The sequence below is a fragment of the Odocoileus virginianus genome, chromosome 26, assembly GCF_023699985.2.
Source record: "Odocoileus virginianus isolate 20LAN1187 ecotype Illinois chromosome 26, Ovbor_1.2, whole genome shotgun sequence".
NCBI lineage: Eukaryota > Metazoa > Chordata > Mammalia > Artiodactyla > Cervidae > Odocoileus > Odocoileus virginianus.
In genome coordinates this window covers 15359485-15387311 of record NC_069699.1, presented here as the reverse complement: position 1 = coordinate 15387311, position 27827 = coordinate 15359485, and the positions used below count along the sequence as shown (strand labels likewise).

Below are 27827 nucleotides of genomic sequence, written 5' to 3'. Positions count from 1 at the left end.
TGGTGGGCACTTGACGGCAGGGCCAGGCAGCTGCCTCTCCTGGGGGTGGTGGTAATGACACTAATGCGTCCCTTTGCAGCGGAGGGAAGAGCGGTGACCCTGTGATTTCCTGATGGGGTGCACCGGGGCCAGAGGAAAAGGACCCCCTCACAGAAGCCTGACCAAGCACCTGCTGGGCCGGATACCCGTCTTCATGAAGACACACCACGCAGCTCCAGCTCCATCACAGCTGACACAGGAGCTGCCCCAAATCTGGTGCTCACAGCATTCCCGCCCAAATCTGGTTGTCCCGCCAGTGCATTCCGCACAGCTGGTGCTCAGGAGCCAGGGTTCCATTTTCCTTTTACTTCAACTGCCTGATTTCTCCCAACATAACATCCCCAAGTAAAGCTGATCTGTGTAATTCTGTCTCATTTATTATTTTCTTCCCTATGTCTGGAGGACTGGACCCCAGGGGTGCTGAACATACAACCATCTTTACAATCATGGGAAGTCCCCAGGGCATGAACTGTGCACAATCACCCCTCTATCCCCAAAACCAGTAAAGGGCCTGGTGTAGAGGAAGGTGGCTGGAAGTGCACGCTGAACTACAACTTCCCAGCCCAAATGTGCAAGGGCCGCCAGAGGCCCACTCCCACCTAGGGAAGTAGAAGCCACGGGGTGCTACTCCTCTCTTAAATGCTCCCTGCCTGTCTCCTCCATCAGGGCTCCCGGGGCCACCGTCCACCCCAGATGTCAGCAAAGAACAAGGGCCAGCCCTCCCGCAGCTGATGACTCTTGCCAGGCAGGTCATCAACGTAGACTCCCCAGGAGCTCACGTCGATGAGGTCGGAGACGTCGTGGATGTAGTATTTGCTTATAGCCGCGTTGGTAGCCGCCAGATTCAGCAAGTAGTCATTCCGGGCCTTGGTGCACTTCAGCTTGTTCTCGGAATACTTTGCCTGCCTCTGGAGAAAGGAAAGAGTGGATGTGAGAGCACAGCCACCGATGCAAAGGATTTGGGGTTTTCTATATGGCCAGTATCTGCGGTCAGCCCCTCATGTGGCCCTGGGATACCTTACTCCATGTGCTGGGTGAGAAAGATCTAGACACCATACTCAAAGAGCTCCACCTTATACGACATGTGTAGCTGACAACAGCACTGTCGGGGTAAACTGCAGGCTTCTCCTGGGTTTGTCAGAGTGGAGTGTAAGTCACACCTCCAGAGGCCCCTACTCAACATCCCCCAGAGGCTGCTCAAACCCTGACGATGGCCTGTGAAGCCCTCCTGACCTGGCTCTTCCTCCGTATTCCCATCCTTTATGAGGCCCTCCTCTGTCCATCCTTTAGAGTCCAGTTCATTTCTGCCTCCAGACTCAGACTCCTTCCCTCCACGTGGCAGGCCATCCTTGCAGGTCCCTGCATGGCCTTCTCCACGTCACTCAGGTCCTTAGCCATGGTCACATGCATCAGGGTCCCCGGCATCATGCCTGCCCCTTCCCATGCTCTATTCTGCCCTATTTTTCCCAGTTATTTAATCTTCATTCAAGTTTTAGTGATTATTTTTAGTTAATTTTTAAAAGACTTTTTTAGAGGAGTTTTAACTTCACAGCAAAACTGAGAGGAAGGTAAAAAGACTCTGGGCATGCCTCCTGGCCCCCCACACAGTGCCCTCCAACCCTCAGCACCCCCTACCAGGTTACAATTTGTTACATTGTACATTTGTTACAATTGGTGGACCTATACTGACACATTGCTATCACTCAGAGTCTACAATTTACCTGAGGGTTCAGTCTTGGTGTATATTCTGTGGATTTGAACAAATGTATAGTAACAAGTTTCCATCCTTATAGTATCAGAGCAGTTTCCCTGCTGGAAAAATCCTCTGTTCTCCACTGGTCAAAATCCTCTGTGCTCCACCAGTTCATGCCTTTCATCCCTCTCTCCCACATAATGGTTGTAACCACTGATTTTTTTTTTTTAACATCTCCATAGTTCTGCCTTTCCTAGAATGTCATACAGTTGGAATCATATAGTATGTAGCCTTTTCAGATTGGTTTCTGTCACATGCATTTAAGGTTCCTCTATGTCTTTTCATGACTTGATAGCTCATTTCTTTTTAGTGCTGAATAACATTCCATTGTCTGGCTATACCACAGTTACTTAGCCACTCAACTACTGAAGGACATTTTGGTTGCTCAATTTCTTTCATGAGTACTTTTCACCACCCTAAATTATATATATATTTTTTACCTCTTTGCTAACTTGCTGATTTTCAGTGTCCCCTGTGAAGTCAGGGACTTAATGGTCCCTGTTCATGTCTGGGTCTACAGCACCCAGAACAGTCCCTGCATACGGGCAGCATGAAGTAATTGGCACTGGTTGGATATGAGTGGTGGAGTGAGGTGGGGTGTGGCAGCCAGAGGTGCAGTCTTCACCCAGTCTGAGCTGGACCGCCTCCCTAGGAAGCTGCTTCCGTTCTGGGCCATCCTGGGCAGGAAGCAGGAATGAGTCCACAGGTTGGAGAGCTGTCTCTTTGCCCCCTTCAGACAGATGAGCCCCACTGCTGAGGAGGGAGACAGCCTCCTTTAAGAAACAAGGCTACATCCTACCGAGGCACTCTCAACCTTCCTCCCTACAGATCACGTTCTCCTGTTTAGTGGAGACCGCCACTGTCAGCCTTTTAATTTTCCGCAGACTTCTCTTCTGACCTTTATTCAGGGTCCACTTACTCTGGGAATTTCTAGCAACAAACTTCTGGCAGTCACACCCTGAACCAGCCACACACCCAATCTCCACAGAGAGTTTTGATATTCCTGGCCCATTTCCAGGGGATTACTATGACCCTGAGACCATTTTCAGCCCTTCATGTCTCATAAAAGTTTATACCTGGAAAGGATATTGAAGATATCTTAGCTTAATTCATTCATTTTATAGGTGAGGAAATGAACATCGAAGAGAAATAGGTTGTCTAAGAGCCAAATGGCCAATTAGCATACAATCCTTAACTCAAACTTAGTTTCCAGACCCCCCTAACCAGTACTGTCTGTATCTCTCTATAGATCCCCTTATGTTGTAGCTCTGTAATTCCCTGCTTGGTTATCTTATTTTTTTAAAGTCTATTTCTAGTGTATTCTCAGACATATTGTATCAAAGTATATTCCCAGAAATATTGTATCAATACAACCATCACCACTATCTAAATTTAGAATATTTTCACTACCCCAAAGGAAACCCTGTACATTAGCAGTCACTCTCCATTCTTTTCTGCCTCAGCTCCTGACAACCAATAATCTGCTTTCTGTCTCTATGGATTTGTCTATTCTGGACATTTCAAATAAATAGAATCATATAATATGTGGTCTTTTGTAACTGGCTTCTTTCACTTAGCACACTTGTTTTCAAGGTTCATCCATGCCGTACCTGTATTCATTCCTTTCCATGGCTGAATATTCCATTATAGGAATTTACCGTATTTTATTCATCAGTTGATTGTTTCTACCCTTTGGCTATTATGCATGAAACTGCTATGAAGTTCCAGGAGTGGAATTGCTGAGTTATATGGTAACTCTATGTTTAACATTTTGAGGAACTTTCAGACTATTTTCCAAAGTGGCTGCGCCAGTTGACATTCTCTCCAGCAATGTATGATGGTTCCAATTTCTCTACATCCTTACCAAAACTTATGGTTATCTGACTTTTTAATTTCAGCCACCATGGAGGGGGTGAAATGGTATATCACTGTGCTTTCAACTTGCATTTCCTTAGTAACTAATGATGCTGAGCATCTTTTCATGTACTTATTGGCCACTTATATATGTTGTTTAGAGAAGTGTCTATTCAAATCCTTTGCCCATTTCTTAACTGGGTCGCTGCCTGTTTATCTTTGAGCATATTTTTCTTTGGCTTTGGAAATGACTCTGATATTTTATTTGCCTCTGGTTACTTTTCCAGCTTACCAAGGTCCTGTTGGAATTTATTCCCACTCAATCTCCTATAATGAGAGCTGTAGGATCATTTAATCATCAGTCTTACAGAATTAGTCTCACAGAGTTAGTCTAATAGAAGCCCAAACAAACAAAAAAAAAGAAGCCCAAACAAATATCTGATGCAATGTTTGGCAAATAGAAAAAGTTCAGGAAATGTTTGCTGATTGTATGGAATGAATGAATGCAGAGAATTCAACAAGAAAATCATAGCCCTTTAAGAAGAAAGGAACCTAAGAAGTAACCTAGTCTAGGATGAAAAACAACAGGATGCACACTGCCCCTTTAAATTCCCTGGCCGTGGCAGACGTCATTAATTGATCACAGTACTATCTTTAACTAAAGCCTTGAGGGGGCTCACAATCCTCAACATAAGGCTCTGGGTGCACATATGTGTGCTAAGTCATTTGGTCTGACTCTGTGACACTATGGACCATAGCCCGCCAGGCTCCTCTGTCCACGGGATTCTCCAGACAAGAATACTGGAGTGGGTTGCCATGCCCTCCTCCAGGGGATCTTCCTGACCCAGGAATTGAACCAGTGCTTCTTAGTCTCCTGCATGGGCAGGCAGGTTCTTTACCACTAGCGCCACCTGGGAAGCCCAGGGCTCTGGGTAGCCACTACCAAATGATGACAGTTGATATGAGAAAAGAGATTTGTTTGCAATCATTGTCAGATTTTAAATCTAAAGTTCAGAGGGTTGTTATAAATGTGGCATCTTCAAAACTCAGCCTGTCTGACTCCAAAACTGGCACTTTGACCACGCCCCACAAAAGCACTTCTCCAGCACCAATATGCAAGGATTCCGTATGGCCTGGCTTTGGCCTGGCAATATCAATCTCTTCAGAATGGTTCCTTAGCTGGTTCCCAGGTGTTGGCTGGTACCCCAGGACTGTTGCCTCTTGCTGGGACAGATTAAGGCCCAGTCAGCATCCCCAGCCACTAAATCGACCTTCAGGGCAGGCTCCACCCACACTAATGCCTGGTGAGTCCTGCCAGAAGATGCTCCCTGCACGAGAGTCTCATCCCAGTTCAGTTCTCTAGCCAGCTGAGCATCTCTCCTTCTGCTGACCTTGGCCAGAGGCCTAACACGTGCTAGCAGAGGCATGGCCAGCTCTACCTCCACCACGGCACTGCCCCCCTCCCAGGGGAGTAGCTGTGGACAGCATTAATCCACCCCCAGACACGCAGGGTGCAGGGCGGGAGGCCCAGGCTGGAGGGAGCCTGACCCTCCCCTTCCTGCCCCGTCCCAAACCCCAGGGCCTCGGCTCGCCTTCTCCTTCATCTTCTCGATCTTCTTCACAGAGCTGCGGCGCTGGGGCCGGTCCTCATGCCGGAGCAGGTTCATGCTGAGGTCTCCCGACTTGTTGAACTGCTTCTCCTCCTGCTTCTCGGCCTCCTTCAGCTTGCTTTCTGCACTGATGCTCTCTGCGTGGTACATGTGGTAGGTTTTCATGACCTGGGGACACAGGAGTGCAGGCGATCAATAGGCTGTTACGCCCAGTACGGGTGGCCCTTGGTGCTGCCAGCTCCCTTCCAACCTCGGTGTTCTGGTCGGCTCTGACCCTGCCCTCCTCCCATGACACTCTCTGAAACCCCTAGGCTCTTCGTTTTTATACATACTGTCTGAGGACAGGAAATGATACCATCATCATTAAGGCCTTACTGAGTGCCAGGAATGAACCAGTAAAGAGGAAAGAGCCCCCAGAGCTTCTGGGGGCTCTGGGAAGTGATGTATTGAACGTGGCTTTCTTCAGCTGGCCCCCCACCCACCCAGCCCTGCCAGCTGTGTGGTTTGCCTTCCTCTCCCATCCCTTTCCCAGCGTCGTTGGAAAAGGCCCTCCTTAGGTACTCATGGGATTTCCATGGGAACATCCTTCTTACTTACACACAAATCATTTTCTCAGCTGTTTCCTTAAGTAAATTTGGCCTGAAAATGGCTCTGTTCCCAAAAGGAATATTATTGGGTAACCTAATAGATATTCTATGCTCTCAGAAATAAACTCATCCTTAGCTATAAAATTAATTCCTTTAAAGCAAATTGTACTGTGCTACCCTAATTACATATTAAGAATTAGATATTGCTATAACAAGGGAATTTTTGAGTCAGAAGAAATTCTACACATCATCTACTCCAACCACCAACTTCTACAAATAGGAAAACTAAGGTGCAGAAAAACAAAGTGGCTGTATCCAAACGGTACAGTATTATCAGTACCGTTTGCAGACTTTATATCCATGTGATCATCATCAGAATCAAGACACCAAACACTCCAATCACACCAACAAGATGCCTCATGCCCCTTTATGGCTCATCCCCACCACTTACCCCAGCCCCCTGCAGTCACTGATTTGCTTTCTGACACTGCAGGTTGGTTTTGTGTGTTCCAGAATTTCATATGTATGGACCCGTAGAGTATAAACTCTTTTACACCTACCCTTGTTCACTCAGCATAATTTTTCCAAGATTCTCCCATGTTGCTGCATGTATCAGCAATTCTTTTTTATTGCTGATTAGTATTCCCTTGTATGGCTATACCACAATTTGTTTATCTGTTCACATGTTGATCATTATTTGGATTGTGTATAGTTTCTGGCTATTATGAACGATGCTGCTGAGAATGTTCACATACAATTCTTGCTGTTGATGGATGTTTTCATTACTCCTAAGTAAATAGGAGTGGAATAGAGGGTCATAGAGTAAGTGTAAATGATATACGTTAACCACAGTAAAAATTTGGTCTCAGACTTTTAATACTGTTATATCATACTGTTGCCTTGATTCATTACCATTTGTTCAGCAGATGTATTTGGAGCAGCTTTACAGCAAGCGAGGCCAGTCCTATACCAATAGTATTCTATGTCCCAGTTCCCAAATAGGAGTGTACTTTCCCAGTGCAATATCAAGTTTATGATCATCTTTCTATGCTAAAAAACACAAGAAATTTCTGGAATCATGGCTCCTGAGCCTTGTTGGTCCTTTTCTCCTGCTGTTTGAACAATTAACAGCAGCTAATGGAGCAGAGGTGATGGGGTCCCCGGGGATGGGACATGCTTCTGCCTAACCAGGCCCTTTAAGTCAAAGAACTCTGAATGAATTACTGGCCAATGTTATTACCTCCTTCACTTCAAAGTCCTGTGAAATTAGACTATTAGAATAAGGAGGTTTCTTCTGTGATTCTTATCATGAAATCACAGCACTGATCTGTTGTTAAGGAAGTTTGTCATATGTCAGGAGTCAGCAGGGGCAACATCTATTGTAGAGCAAGTTAGGTAAGAATGTGGACTCTGGCCTAAATATCTGGGCTGAATCCTGATGCTGCCACTTACCAGCTGTGTGATCTTGGGCAAGTCACATAACTGCTCTGACCTCTGCTCCCTCATCTATAAGATAGGGATAATAAAAGCACCTATCTCATAGGTTTGTGGTGAGACTAAATAAATTAATTTTTTAAGATGCTGAAATAAATACCAACTACACAGTAAAAGCTATGTAAGCATAAGCCACGACCATTGCCACCCCCACCTACATCCCTGATTTGGTCTGAGTGTTTGAAAATGCTAAACTTACTTATTTTACTTCAGGAAAATACAAACTCTAGAAAACATTAGCTAATGTGGGAAAAAATTTATTCTACACCACATTTCTCCCTCCTTTCATCCTGAAAACCTCCCCAAATTTCAAAACAATAAATGAAAACTTGCAACTAACTTTGCAAATCTTGGTGGGAAGACTTCTCTGCATCCAGCCCATTTTTTTTTTTTTTTGCAGTTGCTCTAAAGCCTCTAGAGAGGCCCTTCTGGCTGGTTTCATCCCTTCCTTCATCCCCTCTGCCTTCTCTAAGCTTACTTCTATACAACTCAATGGGCCAGAAAATGTGCCAGATCAATGTGTTTTCGACATCTAGTGGCCAAAGGCGATGACTGCAGGTTTATGGATGACCAACGTAGTTGCCTACTTCGACAATCTTTAAGCCAGGGCTCCTGGAATGGTACGCGGCTCAGAGCTGGGAAGCCCGCTGAAGGCTGTCTCTGGGCCCCTTTCCCATTCTCGAACCATTCCTTGACCCCTGCACCTTCGCAGACACCACTAGTGTCTGCATTCCTCCCCGTGCTGCTGGTGCTGTTCGTTTCTGAACTCCATTTCCTTTCTGGGTTCAAGGATTCATGCAAAATCCATTTTTCCCCCATTTCAGCTGCTGAGGTCTGCTTATCTCAAGCACCGATTTATCATGTGTGTCGGGTAGTTCAGAAGAAGAGACAGCATTTCAATTTGCACCTACAGCTTCCCATCCAATCATCCATGCGTTCATTCATCCAAGTGATCAAGGTCAGCATCCCAGCTGGGCTTTCTCAGCCTCCCACATTTTCCTTTGGTTACTTTTCTACTCCTCTTGAATCACAGAGTACTCTTCCTGCCCTCCATCAAACCAGATTCCCAGAGTAGTCTCTGAACTGCGTTCCAAAAACCCGATTGGAAAACACAGCCCAATGACCCTGGGGTCAAACTCTACATGATTCAGTTGGCAATTCCTGATCCCAAGAATCATGGTGAACTGGACTGCCCAGGGTCACTTATGTCAGACAGCTGCCACAAGAAAGTTCACCTGGGGACATCTCTGAAGTGAGGTCTATTTATGCCCAGAACCCTCTAGATGCTTCCTTTATTTAATTACCTGAAACAGGGGCTTTGGCATGAAAGGCCCTTAGCTCAATGGTCCAGAACAGTCTGCTTAATATTGCCAGTCCAGGAGGTGCTGAATAATTTGTAAATTTACCTATTACTTCAGACTTTGCAAACCTCTCTTTTTATTACCCATAAGGAGCATTTCAATTAATCCTGGGAGGCAGCAGAATAATAATAATAGCAGCTCACATTTACTGAACACTTACAACATGCCAGGCCACCTCACAGACATTGATTCACTTATTTTTCACAAAACCCCTATGAGGTAGACTATATTCTGCCTGCTTTACCAATGAGGAAACCACGACACAGGGATGAAAGGGTGATCTGCACCATGGAGACCCAGGAGACCTGCTTCTGAGACGACCCTCCCACCACTTGCCGGGTAGCTGCGTCCAGAGGCTTAACCCCGCTGTGCTGCCTGACAAAGACCAGAGTGGGGGCTTGCAGAGACCCTGGGAAGCTGGGACTGCAGAGTGGCAGGCTGCCAGCAGTGTGGGGGTGGGGAAGGGAGCAGAGGAGGATGCAGTTCAGTCAAGTCACTGGGACACAGTCTTCAACCTGGGGTCTCTGGAGGGGCCTCAGAGATAACCAGAAGCTTACTGCCAGATGGGAGTTCAGTTTCCAGCCCTCAAGATCCTATCAGGAAAAGCCTTTCGGAAGAAGTCTAGCACAGGTTGAGAAGTACTAGGTAGGGACATGTTAAGTGGAGACCACTGTTCTTGGCTCCAAATCAGTTTCATAGGTTCTCAGAGATGCTCCAGAAACCTTGGTATATTATCCTGTCATTGAAGGAGACTGAGGCCCAGAAATGGCAAGTTTGGGGCCTAAGTCATACAGCAAGCCAGATGGCCAAGCTGTCAGTATTTCCTCTTCTGGTGATCATGCCGCCTTTGCTGTGCACGCTGTGCCTCTTGCATCTTCCCAAAGCCTCAGATCATGAAAATAGGAAAGTATTATCTGCACGGTTCTTCAAATCCAGATTTAGATGCAAAAGAAGGCAAAGGCGATCTGGAAGTTCACATCATTAATAAAAGGACAGGCTGGGGCAGGATAAGGATCCGTTTTTAGAAAAAAAAGGTTCTCAACAATGCAATTCTGTGTACGTGTCCTCCACCCAACAGGAAGGGCCATCCCTGGGCCACGCAAGAGTTGTGAACGAAGTGAGACCCTGGGCCAGAGCATAACAAAGTCATCCACAAGGAAAAGAGAAGTACCCAAACTTCAGTCCGACCACCCACATTCTGTGCTGCCTACGTTCTCTGTAGAACTTCTAATCACTGTCTTCTTCATTTTGCACATTTACAAACTGTCTCACCCAACTCAAGTGCAAAGTCCATAAGGACCAGGACATTGTCCATGATCATAATCCCTGTATTAGAGCAGAGATTGGTCCCAGCAAGTATCAGTGTATATTTGCATGAATAAATGAATGACAGCTAGATGGCTGGCTGGATAAAGTGGTGGCTGGATAGGTAGATAGGTGGGTGGGTAGAAGGATGCATGGAAAGATGGATAGATGGGTGGCAGGTGAATGAATGGATGGATGGATGGATGGCTAGATAGATGGGTGAGTAGGTGAAAGGATGGGATGGATGAGGATAAAATAGAGCTCTACTGCCTTTGCTCTAATGAATATATAATCTTTGGGGGTAGGGCAACAGCTACACCTTCAATTGTTAAATATTTATTGAACAGCTCATGATACACCCGGTACTGAACTTGGACCTATACGAGGAAACACTACAATGTAGAAGACAGAGACAGTCTTACTGAATACACACTCTAGTAGGGAGACAAACAATTATGCAAGTGAGTATCACAGCATATGAGAAGTGCTATGATGAGAGGAGTAAGGGCTGCTAAAGGAAGGCTTCTTAGAGGAGAAGTGATATCTAAACTAAACCTTGAAGGAAGAGCAGCTGTCAGATGGGTGAACAGGGTGTGGAGTGGGGAAGGATTGTTCCAGACAAAGGGAGCTATGTCAGTATTAAGCCCAGGAGAAACGTGAGCCAAACAGGCTTGAGGAACAGCTTACAGGTAGAAGAACGCCAGGTGCTTGTTTGAAAACCAGCCAATGGAGCCACTTTCTTCTCCTCCCCCAGCTTCTCTCCCTCAGCAGACATCTGCTGTTTCTCTCTGTCGAGGACCAGCCAGTCCTCCTCCTTCTGGAATGGCTTCCTGATTTTCTTTGAGGAAATCCCCCAAATTCCCTTCCACCGTTCTCAGCGCATGTGGTTCAAGGGAAACCGACACTGCCCTCCAATCCTTGCATGTGGGCAGGAGACCCAGGCCTGACCTGCCAGTAAACATGATGTTAATCTGGCTGCAGTGATGGGACTCCCAGCCTGGCCAGTTAGAAACAGCCCTGGGTCTCTGCTTGACAAGGGGAAGGCAGTGTTTGCTGTCCACTAGGGGGCGCCGAGCTGATAGGAAGCGAGCCTGTGGGGGGCGGGGATGGGGAGGGGGATGGACGTGGGCCAACTTGATCTCCGCAGGAGAGAAGCCTCCTGTAGAGAAAAACAGCATCAAATGAGGGAGGGGATGGGTGGAAGGAAGGAAAGAAGGAAGGGAGGGGGAAAGAGAGACAGAAAAGAAGAAAAAGTGAGGGGGGAATAAGATAAAATGGAGGAGATGTCGTTCTGCTGCCTTTGCTCTGGTGAGTATATGAGGGGCGGGCAGCTACACTTCCAATCATTAAGTATTTATTGAACAATTTGTTATGTGCAGACACGATATACCAGGCGCTGCAAATTTTACTGTGTGGAAGACAGATAGGGTCTCTGCCCTCATATGGCACACTCTGCTGGGGAGAAAGACAATGCAGCCTCCGAGACTCACTAAGTTGCCATTTCTACATATGTCACATTGTCCTGGCTTTCTGTCTCTTGCTTGTGAATGAATCCCAGAAGGCGGACTTCCCTCCCCACTAGGTTTCCCGCTACCCAGATCAACCCTGGTCCCTACTGGCTCACGCTGGCTGGCTGAGCAGGGCTACTCATGTCGTATCCTGGCTTCCTGCTTCTGTGCCTCCCTCTCCACCCAGGGAAGTCCACTGTCATTCAGCTCCAATCCAACACCATCTCTTCTCCGCTCACACTGTGTCCATATCCCCACTGACACCTGTCACATGGCGAAGCCATGACCTGTCCTCTGGACACACGGATCATCAGTAAATGTCAGCTGTGTGAAGGAATGTCTCCATGGGAGAACTGAGAGGGGTGGGGCGCCTGTCTAGAGGGAAACCTTATTGCCCCCATTCTTCTAAGGACCACTGCTGGCCCTAGATGACACTGGGCACACGCCTGGCCAGCAGGCTGTGACAGTCCAGCAGAGCCTGCCCTGCCCTGAATCGGAGCCGTGATCTGGTCTCCCTCCCAGGGCAGCATGAAGAGACAAGCCTGAGAGGAACCTCAGAGTTCCTCTAGCTTCCTGCCTTTATCCTGCAGATGTGGAATCGAGGACCAAGGCCCAACTAACTTACACTGTGTCAGGGTTTCCCAAAGTGTGCAATTCAGTTCAGCTCAGTTCAGTTCAGTCGCGCAGTTATGTCCGACTCTTTGTGACCCCATGGACTGCAGCATGCCAGGCTTCCCTGTCCATCACCAACTCCCAGAGTTTACTCAAACTCATGTCCATTGAGTCAGTGATGCCATCTAACCATCTCATCCTCTGTCAATCCCTTCTCCTCCTGCCTTTAATCTTTCCCAGCATCAGGGTCTTTTCAAATGAGTCAGCTCTTCATATCAGGTAGCCAAAGTACTGGAGTTTCAGCTGCAACATCAGTCCTTCCAATGAACACCCAGGACTGTTCTCCTTTAGGATGGACTTGTTGGATCTCCCTGCAGTCCAAGGGACCCTCAAGAGTCTTCTCCAACACCACAGTTCAAAAGCCTCAATTCTTCAGCACTCAGCTTTCTTTATAGTCCAACTCTCACATCCATACATGACTACTGGAAAAACCATAGCCTTGACTAGATGGACCTTTGTTGGCAAAGTAATGTCTCTGCTTTTTAACATGCTGTCTAGGTTGGTCATAACTTTCCTTCCAAAGAGTGTCTTTTTATTTCATGGATGCAGTCACCATCCGCAGTGATTTTGGAGCCCCCCAAAATGAAGTCTGACACTGTTTCCACTGTTTCTCCATCTATTTGCCATGAAGTGATGGGACCAGATGCCATGATCTTTGTTTTCTGAATGTTGAGCTTTAAGCCAACTTTTTCACTCTCCTCTTTCACTTTCATCAAGAGGCTTTTTAGTTCATCTTTACTTTCTGCCATAAGGGTGGTGTCATCTGCATATCTGAGGTTACTGATATTTCTCCCGGTAATCTTGATTCCAGCTTGTGCTTCATCCAGTCCAGCATTTCTCATGATGTACTTTGCATATAAGTTAAATTAGCAGGATGACAATATATAGCCTTGACGCACTCCTTTTCCTATTTGGAACCAGTCTGTTGTTCCATGTCCAGTTCTAACTGTTGCTTCCTGACCTGCATACAGGTGTCTCAAGAGGCAGGTCAGGTGATCTGGTATTCCCATCTCTTTCAGAATTTTCCACAGTTTATTGTGATCCACACAGTCAAAGGCTTTGGCATAATCAATAAAGCAGAAATAGGTGTTTTTCTGGAAATCTCTTGTTTTTTCAATGATCCAGCGGATGTTGGCAATTTGATCTCTGGTTCCCCTGCCTTTTCTAAAACCAGCTTGAACATCTGGAAGTTCATGGTTCACATATTGTTGAAGCCATTGAAGTGTGCAATAGGAACCACTTACTTGTGTTAGAGAAGTGATTTCAGGTGTTACAGACATGTTATTAACTCTTTTCAGTTCTCTTGGAATCCTCCTGATTATATTCAGGGGAAAAACTCAGCTCGGTGCTCTCATATTTAATGCCTGCCTCGAAGGCAGCAGCAAGAATTAATATTGGAAGGGATAGTTAGGGAGTTTGGGATGGACATGTACACACTGCTATATTTAAGATGTATAACCAACAAAGATCTACTAAATAGCACAGGGAACTCTGCTCACTGTTATGTGGCAGCCTGGATGGGAGGGGAGTTTGGGGAAGAATGGATACATGTTTAGGTATGGTTGAGTCCCTTTGTTGTTCATCTGAAACTATCTCAACATTACTGATCACTATACTACAATATAAAATAAAAAGTTTTTTTAAAAGAATTAACATTATTTTTTCTCCATTTAGCTAATGGAAACCTGTTATGCCAGTTTGTTTTCATATACTAATGTGAAGGGTCATTTCCTTCCAAAATAAATATATATGTGTGTGTGTGTGTGTGTGTGTGCACGTGTGCATGTGAAAGGCGCTCAGGCATGTCCAACTCTTTGCGGTCCCATTGACTATAGCCTGCCAGGTTTCTCTGTCCATGTAATTTTCCAGGCAAGAATACTGGAAACACTTTTTTTGTTTGTTTGTTTTTTGTTTTTTTTTTTTTTTTCTTTTTTTTTTTTTTTTTAATTTTTATTAGTTGGAGGCTAATTACTTTACATCATTACAGTAGTTTTTGTTATACATTGATATGAATTAGCCATGGATTTACATGTACTCCCCATCCCAGTCCCCCCTCCCACCTCCCTCTCCACCCGATCCCTCTGGGTCTTCCCAGTGCACCAGGCCCGAGCACTTGTCTCATGTACCCAACCTGAGCTGGTTATCCGTTTCACCCTATATAATATACATGTTTCAATGCTGTTCTCCTGAAACATCCCACCCTCGCCTTCTCCCAGAGTCCACAAGTCTGTTCCATACATCTGAGTCTCTTTTTCTGTTTTGCATATAGGGTTATCGTTACCATCTTTCTAAAGTCCATATATATGTGTTAGTATACTGTAATGGTCTTTATCTTTCTGGCTTACTTCGCTCTGTATAATGGGCTCCAGTTTCATCCATCTCATTAGAACTGATTCAAATGAATTCTTTTTAATGGCTGAGTAATATTCCATGGTGTATATGTACCACAGCTTCCTCATCCATTCGTCTGCTGATGGGCATCTGGGTTGCTTCCATGTCCTGGCTATTATAAACAGTGCTGCGATGAACATTGGGGTGCATGTGTCTCTTTCTGATCTGGTTTCCTTGGTGTGTATGCCCAGAAGTGGGATTGCTGGGTCATACGGCAGTTCTATTTCCAGCTTTTTAAGAAATCTCCACACTGTTTTCCATAGTGGCTGTACTAATTTGCATTCCCACCAACAGTGTAAGAGGGTTCCCTTTTCTCCACACCCTCTCCAGCAGTTATTGCTTGTAGACTTTTGGATAGCAGCCATCCTGACTGGCGTGTAATGGTACCTCATTGTGGTTTTGATTTGCATTTCTCTGATAATGAGTGATGTTGAGCATCTTTTCATGTGTTTGTTAGCCATCTGTATGTCTTCCTTGGAGAAATGTCTGTTGAGTTCTTTGGCCCATTTTTTGATTGGGTCATTTATTTTTCTGGAGTTGAGCTGGAGGAGTTGCTTGTATATTTTTGAGATTAATCCTTCGTCTGTTGCTTCGTTTGCTATTATTTTCTCCCAATCTGAGGGCTGTCTTTTCACCTTGCTTATAATTTCCTTTGTTGTGCAAAAGCTTTTAAGTTTCATTAGGTCCCATTTGTTTATTTTTGCTTTTATTTCTGAAATTCTGGGATGTGGGTCATAGAGGATCCTGCTGTGATTTATGTCGGAGAGTGTTTTGCCTATGTTCTCCTCTAGGAGTTTGATAGTTTCTGGTCTTACATTTAGATCTTTAATCCATTTTGAGTTTATTTTTGTGTATGGTGTTAGAAAGTGTTCTAGTTTCATTCTTTTACAGGTGGTTGACCAGTTTTCCCAGCACCACTTGTTAAAGAGATTATCTTTTTTCCATTGTATATCCTTGCCTCCTTTGTCGAAGATAAGGTGACCATAGGTTCGTGGACTTATCTCTGGGCTTTCTATTCTGTTCCATTGATCTATATTTCTGTCTTTGTGCCAGTACCATACTGTCTTGATGACTGTGGCTTTGTAGTAGAGTCTGAAGTCAGGCAGATTGATTCCTCCAGTTCCATTCTTCTTTCTCAAGATTACTTTGGCTATTCGAGGTTTTTTGTATTTCCATACAAATTGTGAAATTATTTGTTCTAGTTCTGTGAAAAATACTGTTGGTAGTTTGATAGGGATTGCATGGAAACACTTTTTAAAATATATGTGTGTTTATATAAATAGTTGAATGTATTTAGTAAGTAACTTCTGTGAGTAGACTTGGAGCAAGTGCTGCCACTCCCCCACTGGGCGACCTTGGGCTGGCTACCTGGCCTCTCTGTGCCTCACACCACTTGTCTCCAAAATGGGGTGATAACAGCACCGCCTACCTCAAAAGTGAACTGAGGATGAAAAGAATTAAGACGCTGGGCTTTGAGACCCACTTCTGGCATGTGATAAGCACCATGTAAAAGTGGAGGCTCTAATCACTAGTGAAATGAAACAATCTCCAAAACATAACTATAAAAGCAAGATGCAGAACAGCAGGCCCAGCTGGTGTCCCTTGTGCAGGATACATGTGTCCATGTATGTCGGTGATGAATTAAATATCTCTCCGAGGAGTCACCCGCTGAACTAGAAACTAATACCTGGCCATGTATGGGAGGAGGGGGAGAGGCAGTGAACAGGGGACACACTTGTCACATGGTACCTTTATGTACGGCTTAACTATCAGGGGTTTTTTCCATAGTGCATGCATTATCTATCTCTAAATATTCAACAATTCTTTACAAATGGCCTCTCTGGCTCAAGTATGGAAGAAGGGAGGATGGGAGATGGGAGAGCAATCAGGAGTTGGCTGAACTTTTTTAGGCAAAATATTCTCTGAGCTCGAGCTAGCCTAGTGGTGCTGTAGGCAGGAGAAGAGAGGGAAGAAAAAATGAAAAATATTTATGCTTCACTTTCATAAACACACAATGATTTAACACTGATATTTGCCAGGCACTGTGCTATGCTCTATGCCACTCACTCATGGAATCCAGAGGATGCAGTAGTGAATCCCCATATTCTAGGCGGCTGAGACTCAAAGGGTTTGGCAAGTGACAGGGCCTGTAACCCAGGTCCATTTGGTTCTAAAAACCTGTATTCTTTTCAGTACACACGGCTGCTTCTCCACAAATTAATTACAACAGGGAGAGGTTTGTTTTTTTTTTAAGAGTTGACTTAAAGAAAACTATTAAGTAAATGGCACAGGGCCCAATGGCATGATGAAAGCACAGTGGTTATACTTTAGTGATGACAGATGTCAGTCCAGAAAGACACACAGTGAGGCTGGCATGGAGCTGGGACCAGAACCCAGGTTGCAGGATCCCGTCTCAAGCTCTCTCTACTATTGCATCCCTGAGAATGGTCATCGATAGGGAGACAGGGAGTCGCCACTGCAAAAATTTATCTGAGTGCCCAGAGTTGATTTCACACGTCTAAGCCCAGTGTAAATCAAATCAAAGATGGAGTAAGTAAAAGGTAGAGCCCATCTGTGTTACTCCAATCAGTGTCCACCCGTCACCAGCAGTGGGCTCGTGTGGATGCTCCTCAGGCCCCCTCCACAGTGCCCTGAGACTTGGTTCAGTGCTGGGCTGGGAAAGCAGGCGCAGCAGCCCTGACTGGGGAAGCCTCAAACAGAGCTCCTGAGCCCAGAGGAGGGGCCAGGTGGCAGACGCTACAATGTGTGTTAGTGCAAAGCACAACAGGTGCATTTTGTGATGTAAAACTATTGAAAATCTGAACATATTTTTAGCTGAACAACAAAAACAGAATGTGTTGTTTCTGTTTTGTTTTGGTTTTGCTTCTTCCAGAAGGACTGGCACCCTGGCCCACATTCTGGACCTCTGCCCTTCTTTCCTCCCAGGCCAATACATGATGAGCAAGAGCTATATTGCATCAGGCTGATGGCAGTCTAGGGGAAAAGAGGTGAGGTGTGACGTGGGGTGTGCATGTGTGTGTATACGCGCCCTGGCATGTTTTAGAAAGAAGGGCGCCTCAAGGTGATGAGGACTAGGCAGAGGGAAGCCTTGGCAAGTGTGAATGAATGAATGAATGAACCAATGAACAAATGAACTAACAAAATGCCCAGGCCTGCAGTCTTCTCTGTGTCCTTCCTGATCCCAGACGGGGACAAGTCTTTTCCCTAAAGTGGGAGATAGGCAACCTTAAGCATTGATTTCTATCATCATTATGCTCTTACCACCTCTTCTATAAAACATTACAAGAAAAAACGTGGGACTTCCTGGACAATCCTTTCTCAACATCATTTCCTTTTTAGTCCCTGTGGTCATGACTCGGGCTGGGGGAGGAGGGAACATCTAAAGGCTTGCATAACCAGGCATGGTAACCAGGAAGAAATTCCCAATAACAAAGCATGGAACTGGGGTCCAGAGCGCCCTCAGTAGCGGGGTGCTTCAGTGGATTGTTTATGAAGATGGCCACAGCAGCGGCTCGATAGCCTCAGGAAGATCACTTTGCACTGGCACTTCAGAAGCAGCTTACCTCTCCATCCTACAACTGTGGACTGGCTGTGCGACTTGATTTGGGCAATGAACTGTCAGTGCAGGTGACACAAAGGCTTGAAATCCCACTGGTGTTTTCCCGTTTGGGGCTCTTTTTTTTTTTTTTTGCTTGGTCAGGAAATTGTAGCCATATCAGTGGCTCCAGTGGAACCCAGCCCAAATCACCAACCCACAGAATCATGAGCAAATAAAATAGTTGTCATTTTCAGACACTGAGTTTTGACATAACTTGTTACACAGTCATTGATAACTGATAAAGCCTTAAGCAAGGCTTTATTTCTTTGTGACTCAGTTTCTTTATCTGTAAAATGTGTGTTAATTAAATGATACATATAAAGTATCTAAAAGTGTGAAATACATCCTGGCCATGGTTGTTATTACTATCCTTGTTTTGACAATAAGGAAAATGAGGTCCAAAGACGATATTTGACTTGGCTGAGCTGGGAGGTGGTGCAGCAGAAATTCAAACCCACCTCCCCCTGTAATGTTTGCTCTGCTATGATCCTATGTCATCTCCCCTCCTGAGAATTCCTTTTCTCTTCCTCTCTCCCCCTCTGCTTTACTAATTCCTACCATCCAAAGGCACTGGGCTCAGAACTCACCCTGGATTTCGGTAACCCACCGGGAGCCAGCCCTTCACCTTTTGAATCTTCAGTGAGTCTCTCAGGAATGCCCACACTCCCCCTCATTACCTCACTCAGCCAGTCTGTACCGACTGCCTTCTAGGTGGCAGCACCACCCTCGGGGACAGCAGTGGGGCGACTGCAGAGAACCTGGTGCCACCCCCGGGGACCCACAGTCCAGGCGTCCTCCCTCCGAGTCCAGATATCCAGCACATGCTATATCACCAGTTCACAAGTTTACTCTCATCTTCCTGTGCAGCTTCTAAATGCCTTGCAGGCAAAACCAGCTTCTTTCATTTATTCATACATCCCTCCTTCCATCCCTCAATAAGTACCCCGGGAATAACAGGGATGTACAAGACACTTCAAAGACCAACTCTTGAAATATTCACAGCCTGCTGCTCTGCCTCCTGTGGTGCTGAGACCATAGAAGGTAGTCCCAAATATTTGAATTTAAGTGAATTTCTGGACAACTACTGAAAACTCAGTACAGACAACAAATTCCCTGATGGGGGAGGGGATGCTGTGGGCACTATGTTCTCACTTTTCTGCAGCAAGTGGCAAAAGGAGAGAGTGGGGAGGGGCTGACCCTTCCTTCCCTACCAGTTCTGAGGCCATCGAGAAGCAGCTGGGAGATGGAAAGAGGGACCAACCTGCCCACCTGGCCTGTTCGTCTAATACGAAGGGCATGCACTTCTGTCCAGCCACCCTGCCCCACGGCCAGCAGGGACACACGTGTGTAGGCACCAGCATCACCCTCTTGGTCCCTGACAACTGCCTGCCCTATCCAGCCCACAAACTGGAGAAAGCTTTCATTGCCAACCTGAGTTTCACTGAGAGCTGAAGTAACCTGCCCAAGACACAGCAGCCGGGCTCGATCTGAGTCTTTGGGCCTCATGTGTAGTGCTTCTCACCAAGATCTGACGCCAGGGAGTGTATATGCCAACTGAAGAGACAGGGCAGAGAACGTCAAGATAACACACGGAGTTTTTTTAAAACAGCCGCAGGAATTTGAGGCCCAGAGGTGACGGCTTTCTTAAGGTGGTGGAGCTTGGTCTGCGTTTGAAAACTGAGTATGACACAAGTAAGTATAAGAGGAAGGAGGGCAGCTGTAGGCAGGGGGAATAACAGGGGTGAAGCAGCCAAGGTCGGGGGGATTGGGGGTGAACATAGAGCACGCAGGAGGGGAGCCCAGCTGAAGCCCAGAGGAAAGCTTCGAGAGCCGAGTGTGACCAGCCAGGGTCCCAAACATAGACCCAGGTGCTGGAACACCGTGGACGTGAAGTGCCTGAGAAACAGGAAAAGGTCCTGGATGGAGAACAAACGCTCTGCAGAGAAACATCTCATCTGGTTTCCGGTCTCGCCCCTTCATCCCCATGCTTCCCCACTGCAGGAACGCACAGGCTGCCTCACCCTCACACCCTCCAGGGAGGTGGAGACAGAGTCTAAGAGGACCGTGGGCTCCGACACACTGCGGCCTGGGTTCTTTCTCCTGGGTGTTCTTCACTTATCTTCCCTTTCGTTCTCACAAGGGGCAGGCGTTATTATTTCTGTCTATCAGCTGGATTTGAAGCCAGGTGTCCGGCTCCAGAGTCTGTGCTATAAACCACGAGGTGATTCTTCCCCACAATCCCAGCTGCCTCAAAGTCAAGTTGTGTTTTCTCCATCAGCAGTGCCTCCTTTCACCCAAAGCAACGATCTAATTAAAAACTGTCGGGGCTCAAATTTTCCTCCTTAACTTGGAATCATAGAAATATGTGTTTCGACGTTGGTAGACCAACCACTAGGAAGTCTCACCCCCATTTTTATGATTGGGAGACTGAGGCCCAGAAGAGGAAATGCCTGGCCCAAAGTCTCATAGCTGGTTAGGGTCTAAGGCAGGACTTCCTACCTGAAGTCCAGGCTCTTGGGCAAAGGCTCTTAGCCCCTTTGAGGGGTCCACCAGCTACTGGTCACCCAGGATGTGGACTGAGGAATAACAATATCAATGAGAGGGGCCTTCTCACAGCCTGCTCTTGGTCCTCTCATACCAGGGATTTTCAAATATAATCTTAGCCTCAGAATCCTCCCCTTTCAATGAGACACTTGACAAGGAATCTCCACATCCTTTAAACCTAACAGTCTGATTCCAGCCTGGCGGGCTCAGGGGTGGAAGGCCTGTGGTTCTGTCTGCTGGGCCTCCCCACCCCCGGCGCTGTCTCACTGCTCCCCAAGGAAGCCCATGGCTCCTCAAAGCACACGCTGTAACTTCCAGCACCATTAACCAGTGTGTTTATGTTCCCCATTCCCTCACCTTCTTGGATTCTAACACCCATCCCAAAACCAGTTAGATCTCAAGCCCAAGCAGGCAGCAAGGTTTGTTCTGAGCCAAATTGTGCACATTCTTACATTATGACCCTGAGATGGCAAGGCATGCTTATCAACCCCACCCCGGCCTCATGTGAGCCTCTGAATAGTGCTTCATTTAGCAGATGAGAATACGGAGACCCAGATGAGCTCCACACCCCACAGCCAGTAAGGAGTGGGCCTTGGCTTCTGCCTGTCCTACCTGAGCCTGGCTCTCCCCACCTCAGCTTGGCATCTTCTGCTTTGAAATGTAACACGTTCTCATGGCTGGCAGGTAATCTGAATCTCTATGAACTTTTACAAACTAAATGTGCCCAGGGCCCCTCCCCAGACATTCTGAAACAGAAGCTGGGGCTATGAGCCATTATCTCCCACTCTGATAATCCTGCTGTCACTCGGTCAAAGGACAGAGCAAAAGGGCCCAGGGTTACCCAGACGGCTGGCCAGCCTCCCTCCAGTGCTGGGCATGGAAGCAAAGGGGGCTCGATCCCAAACAGTAGCGGAACCGGGGTGAGACTTACTGTGTAGAGCTCGTTGGTGACCTTCAGTAGCTCCTCATGCATCTGCAGGCCAATCTCCTTGCTCTGTAACATGGAAGAACAAATGTCAAAGGGGCAGAAGGGTGCTGGCTGCACTGACCAACTTCCTTTTCAACACAGAAAGCGCAGCAATGCTTGGGGTCACGTGAGAAGGGGTACAGAAATCCACATAAACCTCACTGACCCAGATCTGAATTCTTCAACTCATCTCCATGAAACAAATCCACAGAGAGAGACTCCTTACAACAGGAATTCCTGGACCATGTAAGCTGGGGAACTCTATATATCACCTCCTGACCTTGGTGATTCACAGGGACATCAAACTAAAAATTCTGAGGAGCCCCAGAGCCAATCAACCCGTTCATCTTTCTGTAATCCTGGGTATCCTAACCTGATGTAGTCAGAATGTGTGTCCCTAGCTCAGCATTCCTGAACATCTCATGAGACTGGGCTTCCAAAGAATCCAGTTTAATAAATAATCATCTAGCCTTTCAATTCAGTGAACAGCTCAAGTAAATAGAAAGTCCACTGGAGCATGAGGCAGGGCATATGGGTTCTAGCCTGGCTGCATCACTGTCTGGCCCCATGGCCTTGGAACTGAAGTTATTGAATCTATAAGATATATAGATAGATAGATAGATAGATAGATAGATAGATAGATAGATGGATGGATATATACATATAAACTTTAAAAAGTTGCTTGAACAAAATGAGACAGGTTTTCTTACTGTAGAACTTTTCAGAGGCTATCATCCCCTCATGTGCATGGACTTTCTAAGGCGTGGGGCATACAGGATGCACATGTAGTTGACCTCAACCCAAACCACAAGGTGACATATATATTTAATATATTGAGAGACGCAAGTCAAAGAACAATGAGCAAATAATTACCAGGTCCTCTTCAGCCTGAAGAGTCCAGGATTCTGTTATTTTGTGTATTATTATTATTATTATTATTATTATTATTATTATTACAGCCAGCCAAGTGTTCTGTATCCAAAGATTCAACCAACTGTGAATTAAAAATACTTGGGGAAAAAAAACCTAGAGAGTTCCAAAAAGCAAAGCTTCGATTTGCCTTGTACTGCCAGCTATTTACACATAATTCTATTCACATAGAATTTATAACTATTAACATGGTATTTACATTGTACTAGGTATTGTAAGTAATCTAGAGATGATTTAAAATATATGATTTAGAGAATGTACATCTTTATATGCAGATACTATGCCATTCTATACAAAGATCTAGAGCATCTTTGGGTTTTGGTATCCACCTGGTAGGGGGAGGGCGGGGCGCGGCGGTGTTGATGGTCCTGGAACCAAACTCCCCATATTGCTGGATGACTGCATTGTCGTTATGATTTGAGGGGAGAGAAAACGCTCTCCCTGTTTGCCCAGGCCATCATGTGAGACTTCCATACTGACAAAGGTAGCTCTGCCCCTTGACATCAGAGCCCTCCTGTCCTTTCTCTCGGCTCCCTCAGCCCCCAGCACGGTCAGCCTTCCTCTAGTTCCTGCACAGATCAGAGCCCTGGACTCTGGGGTCGCTAAGAAGGTTTAGCACCAGACATCCTTCCTGGGCTCTGCTTCAGACCCATCTCATTCCTCTCAACTTCTAGGCCTGGCAGGGCCAAGAATCACCTCTCTGAAGGTGATTCTTCAGGTGTCAGACCCTTACAGGTGTCAGATTTCCTAACAGACAACAAGAGCTCTGGGGCAATTCCAGAGATCTGTTTAGAGCTCCCTGCAGCTCTGCTGACTAAAGCAAGTGGACCCAGTGCAGAAGCTCAGGACTATCTCAGCAGAAATTTCTGTGCAGAGCTCCCAGGGAAACTTCTGTCACATCATGGGCATCTACAGAGGTACCCAACAAGCTGTTCCCATCTCCTTCCACTTTCCCTGAGTCTCAACAGCTGCCTCAGTTTCTCCTGCAGCCCCTCCCCCTGACGTTTGCTTCAGACCCTCTGACACCCCTCAGTGACCTCCTCTTGGTCTAGCCAACGTCTCAGACACTCAAGACTTTGTTTCTTATGTATTTATTTTTATGATATAACTTTTTTGCTAGGTAACAAGTGCACACGGTTAAAGAAACTCTTAACAGCAAGCAAAGTAAGAAGTGAAAAGTAGGTCTCCTGAGTTCCCAGAACCCCACTCAGAAGCACCTACTATTAAAGTTTTCTTCTGATGTCTTCTAGAAACAGAATATGAATATACACACACAGAGCTGGATAGCATGTTCTTTTTTTTAATATAAATGAAAGTAATCCACACAAGCCTTTGCATCTTGCTTTTTTTCCACCAAACAATCTATCTGACAGATTTTTTTTTCCTGGACAGGCCATGTAGCTCTTGCATTCTCCTTTTCTATTAATAATAGCTGCTTGGGGTTCCATACACCAGATATGTCATAACTAATTAACCAGCAGGTTGTTTTGAGTCTCTTAATATTCCAAACAAGGATGCAGTGAACATCTCTGTACTCTGTCACTGTGCACATGGGCAGGGACCCTTGCCAGATAAATTTCTAGAAGCAGCTCTATTGGGAAGAGTCTGGCCTTCTCAGCTCTGCCCCAGCCAGCTTCCCACGCACTGCTGACTTCAGCTCCCACTTCTTGGTGATTGGCAGCCATGTCATCACCTCCACGGCCCTCTCTTGGGCTCTGTCTGCTGTTGCAAAACAGTATCATTTGCATGATCCCCTCATCACATCAAATTCAAATTATCCAAAAGAAAATGTGTGACATTTCCTCCATCTCCTCAGGTTCAGTCAATGGGATAATATCTTCCTAGACACGGCGACTGGAAATTTGGAGCTATCTTTGACACTTTTAAAAAACTCCTCCATCCTCAATCCAACTTGTCACTGCATCCTACCATCAAACTGCCTGGTACTTTGTTCTCTGCAGCAGACAATGCCAGCTCCCTCCCCAGCATTCATTCTTGCCTTTCCTGCTTCCTAACAGAGCCATGAATTTGGCCCTGTGTTCATCTCTCCAACCAAGTTCTTTTAAGGACATAGCCAACCCCATCCCGACTCAAGATGGTGCATTCTGTATGTGTTGTTAGTCCAGGGGTGAGTATGTGACAATTGCATGGAAGAGGACTGAAAAGGTTGAGGGGAAGGTTTCAGCTCTTCTCCTGAGTGGTAGCAAAAATGCCTGGAGCCTCAGTGGCTATCAGCAGACCTTTTGGGGAGAGGAAGGACCAGGAGAGGAAGCAGCTTCGGGTGGCTGAATGAAAACCTAAATGCTAATGACCTCCCAAGAAACTAGTTAAACTGAACCCACAGGCTATCTCTGGCAGAACTTCTACTTTTGTGGCTTTACTAGTTAAGTTATTTAAAAGCTGGATTTTTTGTCACATGCAGCCCAAAGCAACCTACATTTTCCATCACCAGTCCCAGAGCAGACAATGGCATCACTTCAGGGCCCAGATTCCTAAAGCTGCCCCTCAACAAAGTCCTGACTCTAGTCCCCGATTCCTCATGGCCATCCCAGTGTCATTTCCTAGAAAAGTATCTTACTGTGTTCCTCCAAAGTTGCCTCAATGCCTACAGGATCAAGATGCAGCTCTTTAGCTTGACTTTAAAGGCTCTATGTGACTAGCACAGGGTGGTGTACTTGTATGCTAAGTCGCTTCAGTCGTGTCTGACTCTTTGCAACCCCATGGATCACAGCCCGCCAGGCTCCTCTGTTCATGGGATTTCCCAGACAAGAACACTGGATTGGGTTGCCATGACCTACTCCAAGGGATCTTCCCGACCCAGGGATCAAACTTGCATCTCCTGCACTGGCAGACAGGTCCTTTACCATTAACGCCACCTGGGAAGCCTAGTTACTAGGTGGAGAGGGCTCAAATTCAGAGCCAGAGTGACGGGGGTTGGAGACAGGACGTTAGAAACCATTTAACCTCTCAGCACCTCTGCTTCCTCGCCTGTAAAAGGAGTGCCTGTTACTGCCCTTTTTTGCGCTTATAATGGGAAGTATAATGATCTTGCTTGTCTACTTGTTTATGCATTTGTCACTTGTATTCCCCATTTGCAGGCAAACCCCATGGGGTCAAAGAGACTTCCTCTCTGATGGTAGATGCTCAGATCCCCTTGTCACTGGGACCGCTGGCAGCAGACAGCCCCCAGCTGAGAGCATGCTTTAGTGGTGGCATCAGAGGGCATGGTGACAAGCCCTCCAAAGACTGATGCCTCATCCAAAGATATGGGGCATAGAAACCAGTCTCTCCTGTCTCAACCTGGACAGCTTTAAAGGGTCGTTCTATCTTTAGAACTCTTTGTAGGGCCAGCTAAGACCTTGCGTAAGACTGCCTGCATCACAGCTTGACTTCACTCTGCTCCCTCCACCACCCTCCCTAGGGGTGGATCCCAAGTATCTCCCTAATCATTCTGCTGTTAAATTTAGGCCTCAGAGTCAGTTTCCCGGTACCCAGCTTGCAGTGTCTCACTTTCCCACTCTTCCCGCGATGCCACAGAGCCTGTCACCCAGTGAGGGCTCATTAAATATGCTTGCTGAATGAACCTATGAATGAATGTAGTGACAATTCCTCTAAGCCTCAGTCTCCTTATGCATAAACATGGAACGATGCCATGGGTGTCATGAAGTCCTTGTGAGGCTGGAAAGAGATGATGCATATGGCAGCACTGGTATCATACCAGACACAGGTGAAGAGCTCGGGAAACCACATTACAGACTGAATCAATACCCACTGGATGCGAGGGGCAATGTTGCCCAGGAAAGGGAATTCAAACTGAATTTTTTATCAACTCTTCCCAGTTTGGTGGAATCAAGGATCAAGAACCAAAATGGCATGATGTGGAAAAGGCTGCAAAAGAGTGAAAGAGGTGATATGGGATGAGGGGATAAAGAGCCTGGAGGGACCACCTCACCTTGCATGGGCGTCCAGAAATGGCATTCTAGGCAAGGGCTACAGCCTGAGCAAAGGCACGCTCCCCAGGAACAGGGGAAAGCATGGTTTGCAAAGACAGAAGCATAACAACAGAAGAACAGAAGACATGCTTGACATGGAGGCTGGGCCAGATCACAGAGGCTGACAAAGTGGATCTGGGAGCCTCTGAAGGTTTGAGAGCAGGAGGGTCTGATGAGCAGTCTGTGCTCTTTCAAGAAGATGAAGCTCTGGGTAGATGGAGGATGGGCTGGATGGAGGCAGTAAGTTTCCACAGGGAAACTGCCTGAGTCTCTGCTCTCTCCCCATCAGCACCAGCATGGGTGGGACTGGCCACAGTGAGTGCTCAGCCAACAGTTACTGAACTGTGAAGGACTAAAGGCATTTTATTTTTTATAGTTGGGTTTTGTTGGGAAAGGAAATAGTCTCAACTACTGTTCCAGAAACTACTGAATGAGGAACCCAAACCAAACATTCCATCATGAACAGGAGGCCAAAACCCTGATCATCCCCAGCAAACATCACACCCAGCCCTTGGGGACCCCAGGGGCAGTGTATTCACACTCTCTGTCCACATTTTTTGCATGACTTTCATGCCTATAGAGGCTGGGGTGGTGGGTTGCTTCCTTCATGCACAGGAAGTGTGCAGACTGTAAAATATGATTATATTGTGCCAAGGCGGGTTCAACCACAGCAGCCCTGGTTCCTTGGGGTTGGAAGGACAGAGCTCTGTCTCTTTGACCCCAACATCTGTAAAATCAGGTGGCAGGTGGCCCCGGCCTGCCTCTTTTTTTGCCCATGGCTAAGGTCAGTTAAACTTCCCTTAGGACCAGATAACTCTGAAGGGGGTTGGGGAGCTGTCCTGGGCTTAATTATAAGATGCTTAGCAGCTTTCCTGGCCTCTAATCTCTAGATGCCATAAGCACCCTCTACCCCAATCCCAAGATGCAGCAACAGAAATTATCTCCGGACATTGTCAAACGATCCCTGGGGGACAAAATCACCCTGGGTGGAACCCGCTGCCCAAGGGCTCCAAGTGGCAGCCTCTCTGGCCTACAGATGTGTTTTATTTGGCCATTCAGAGTGTTCAAAAAAATCTGACTCTTCCCAGCATTTAAAAATAAAAAATTCTCCTTACATGTCCAGATTTTCAGCTTCTCTTGCAAAACTAAAAGACCCAGAGAGGCTGAGCTCCCCAAATTGGAGAACGGGGGCCCCTCTGGA

General features: G+C 46.4%; 1 protein-coding gene across 6 annotated transcripts in view; it reads right to left on the bottom strand.

The window, feature by feature from the left end:
- The window catches only part of SRGAP3 (SLIT-ROBO Rho GTPase activating protein 3), a 250339-nt gene that overhangs the window by 64831 nt on the left and 157681 nt on the right, over positions 1–27827 (bottom strand). For all 6 annotated transcript variants that reach the window (XM_070455600.1, XM_070455601.1, XM_070455602.1 and 3 more), the window contains exons 4-6: positions 21669–21731; positions 5239–5424; positions 819–947 (exon numbers count right to left, since the gene is read on the bottom strand). In XM_070455600.1, coding sequence (XP_070311701.1) covers positions 819–947; positions 5239–5424; positions 21669–21731 — 378 coding nt within the window. The remainder of the gene's footprint in view (positions 1–818; positions 948–5238; positions 5425–21668; positions 21732–27827) is intronic.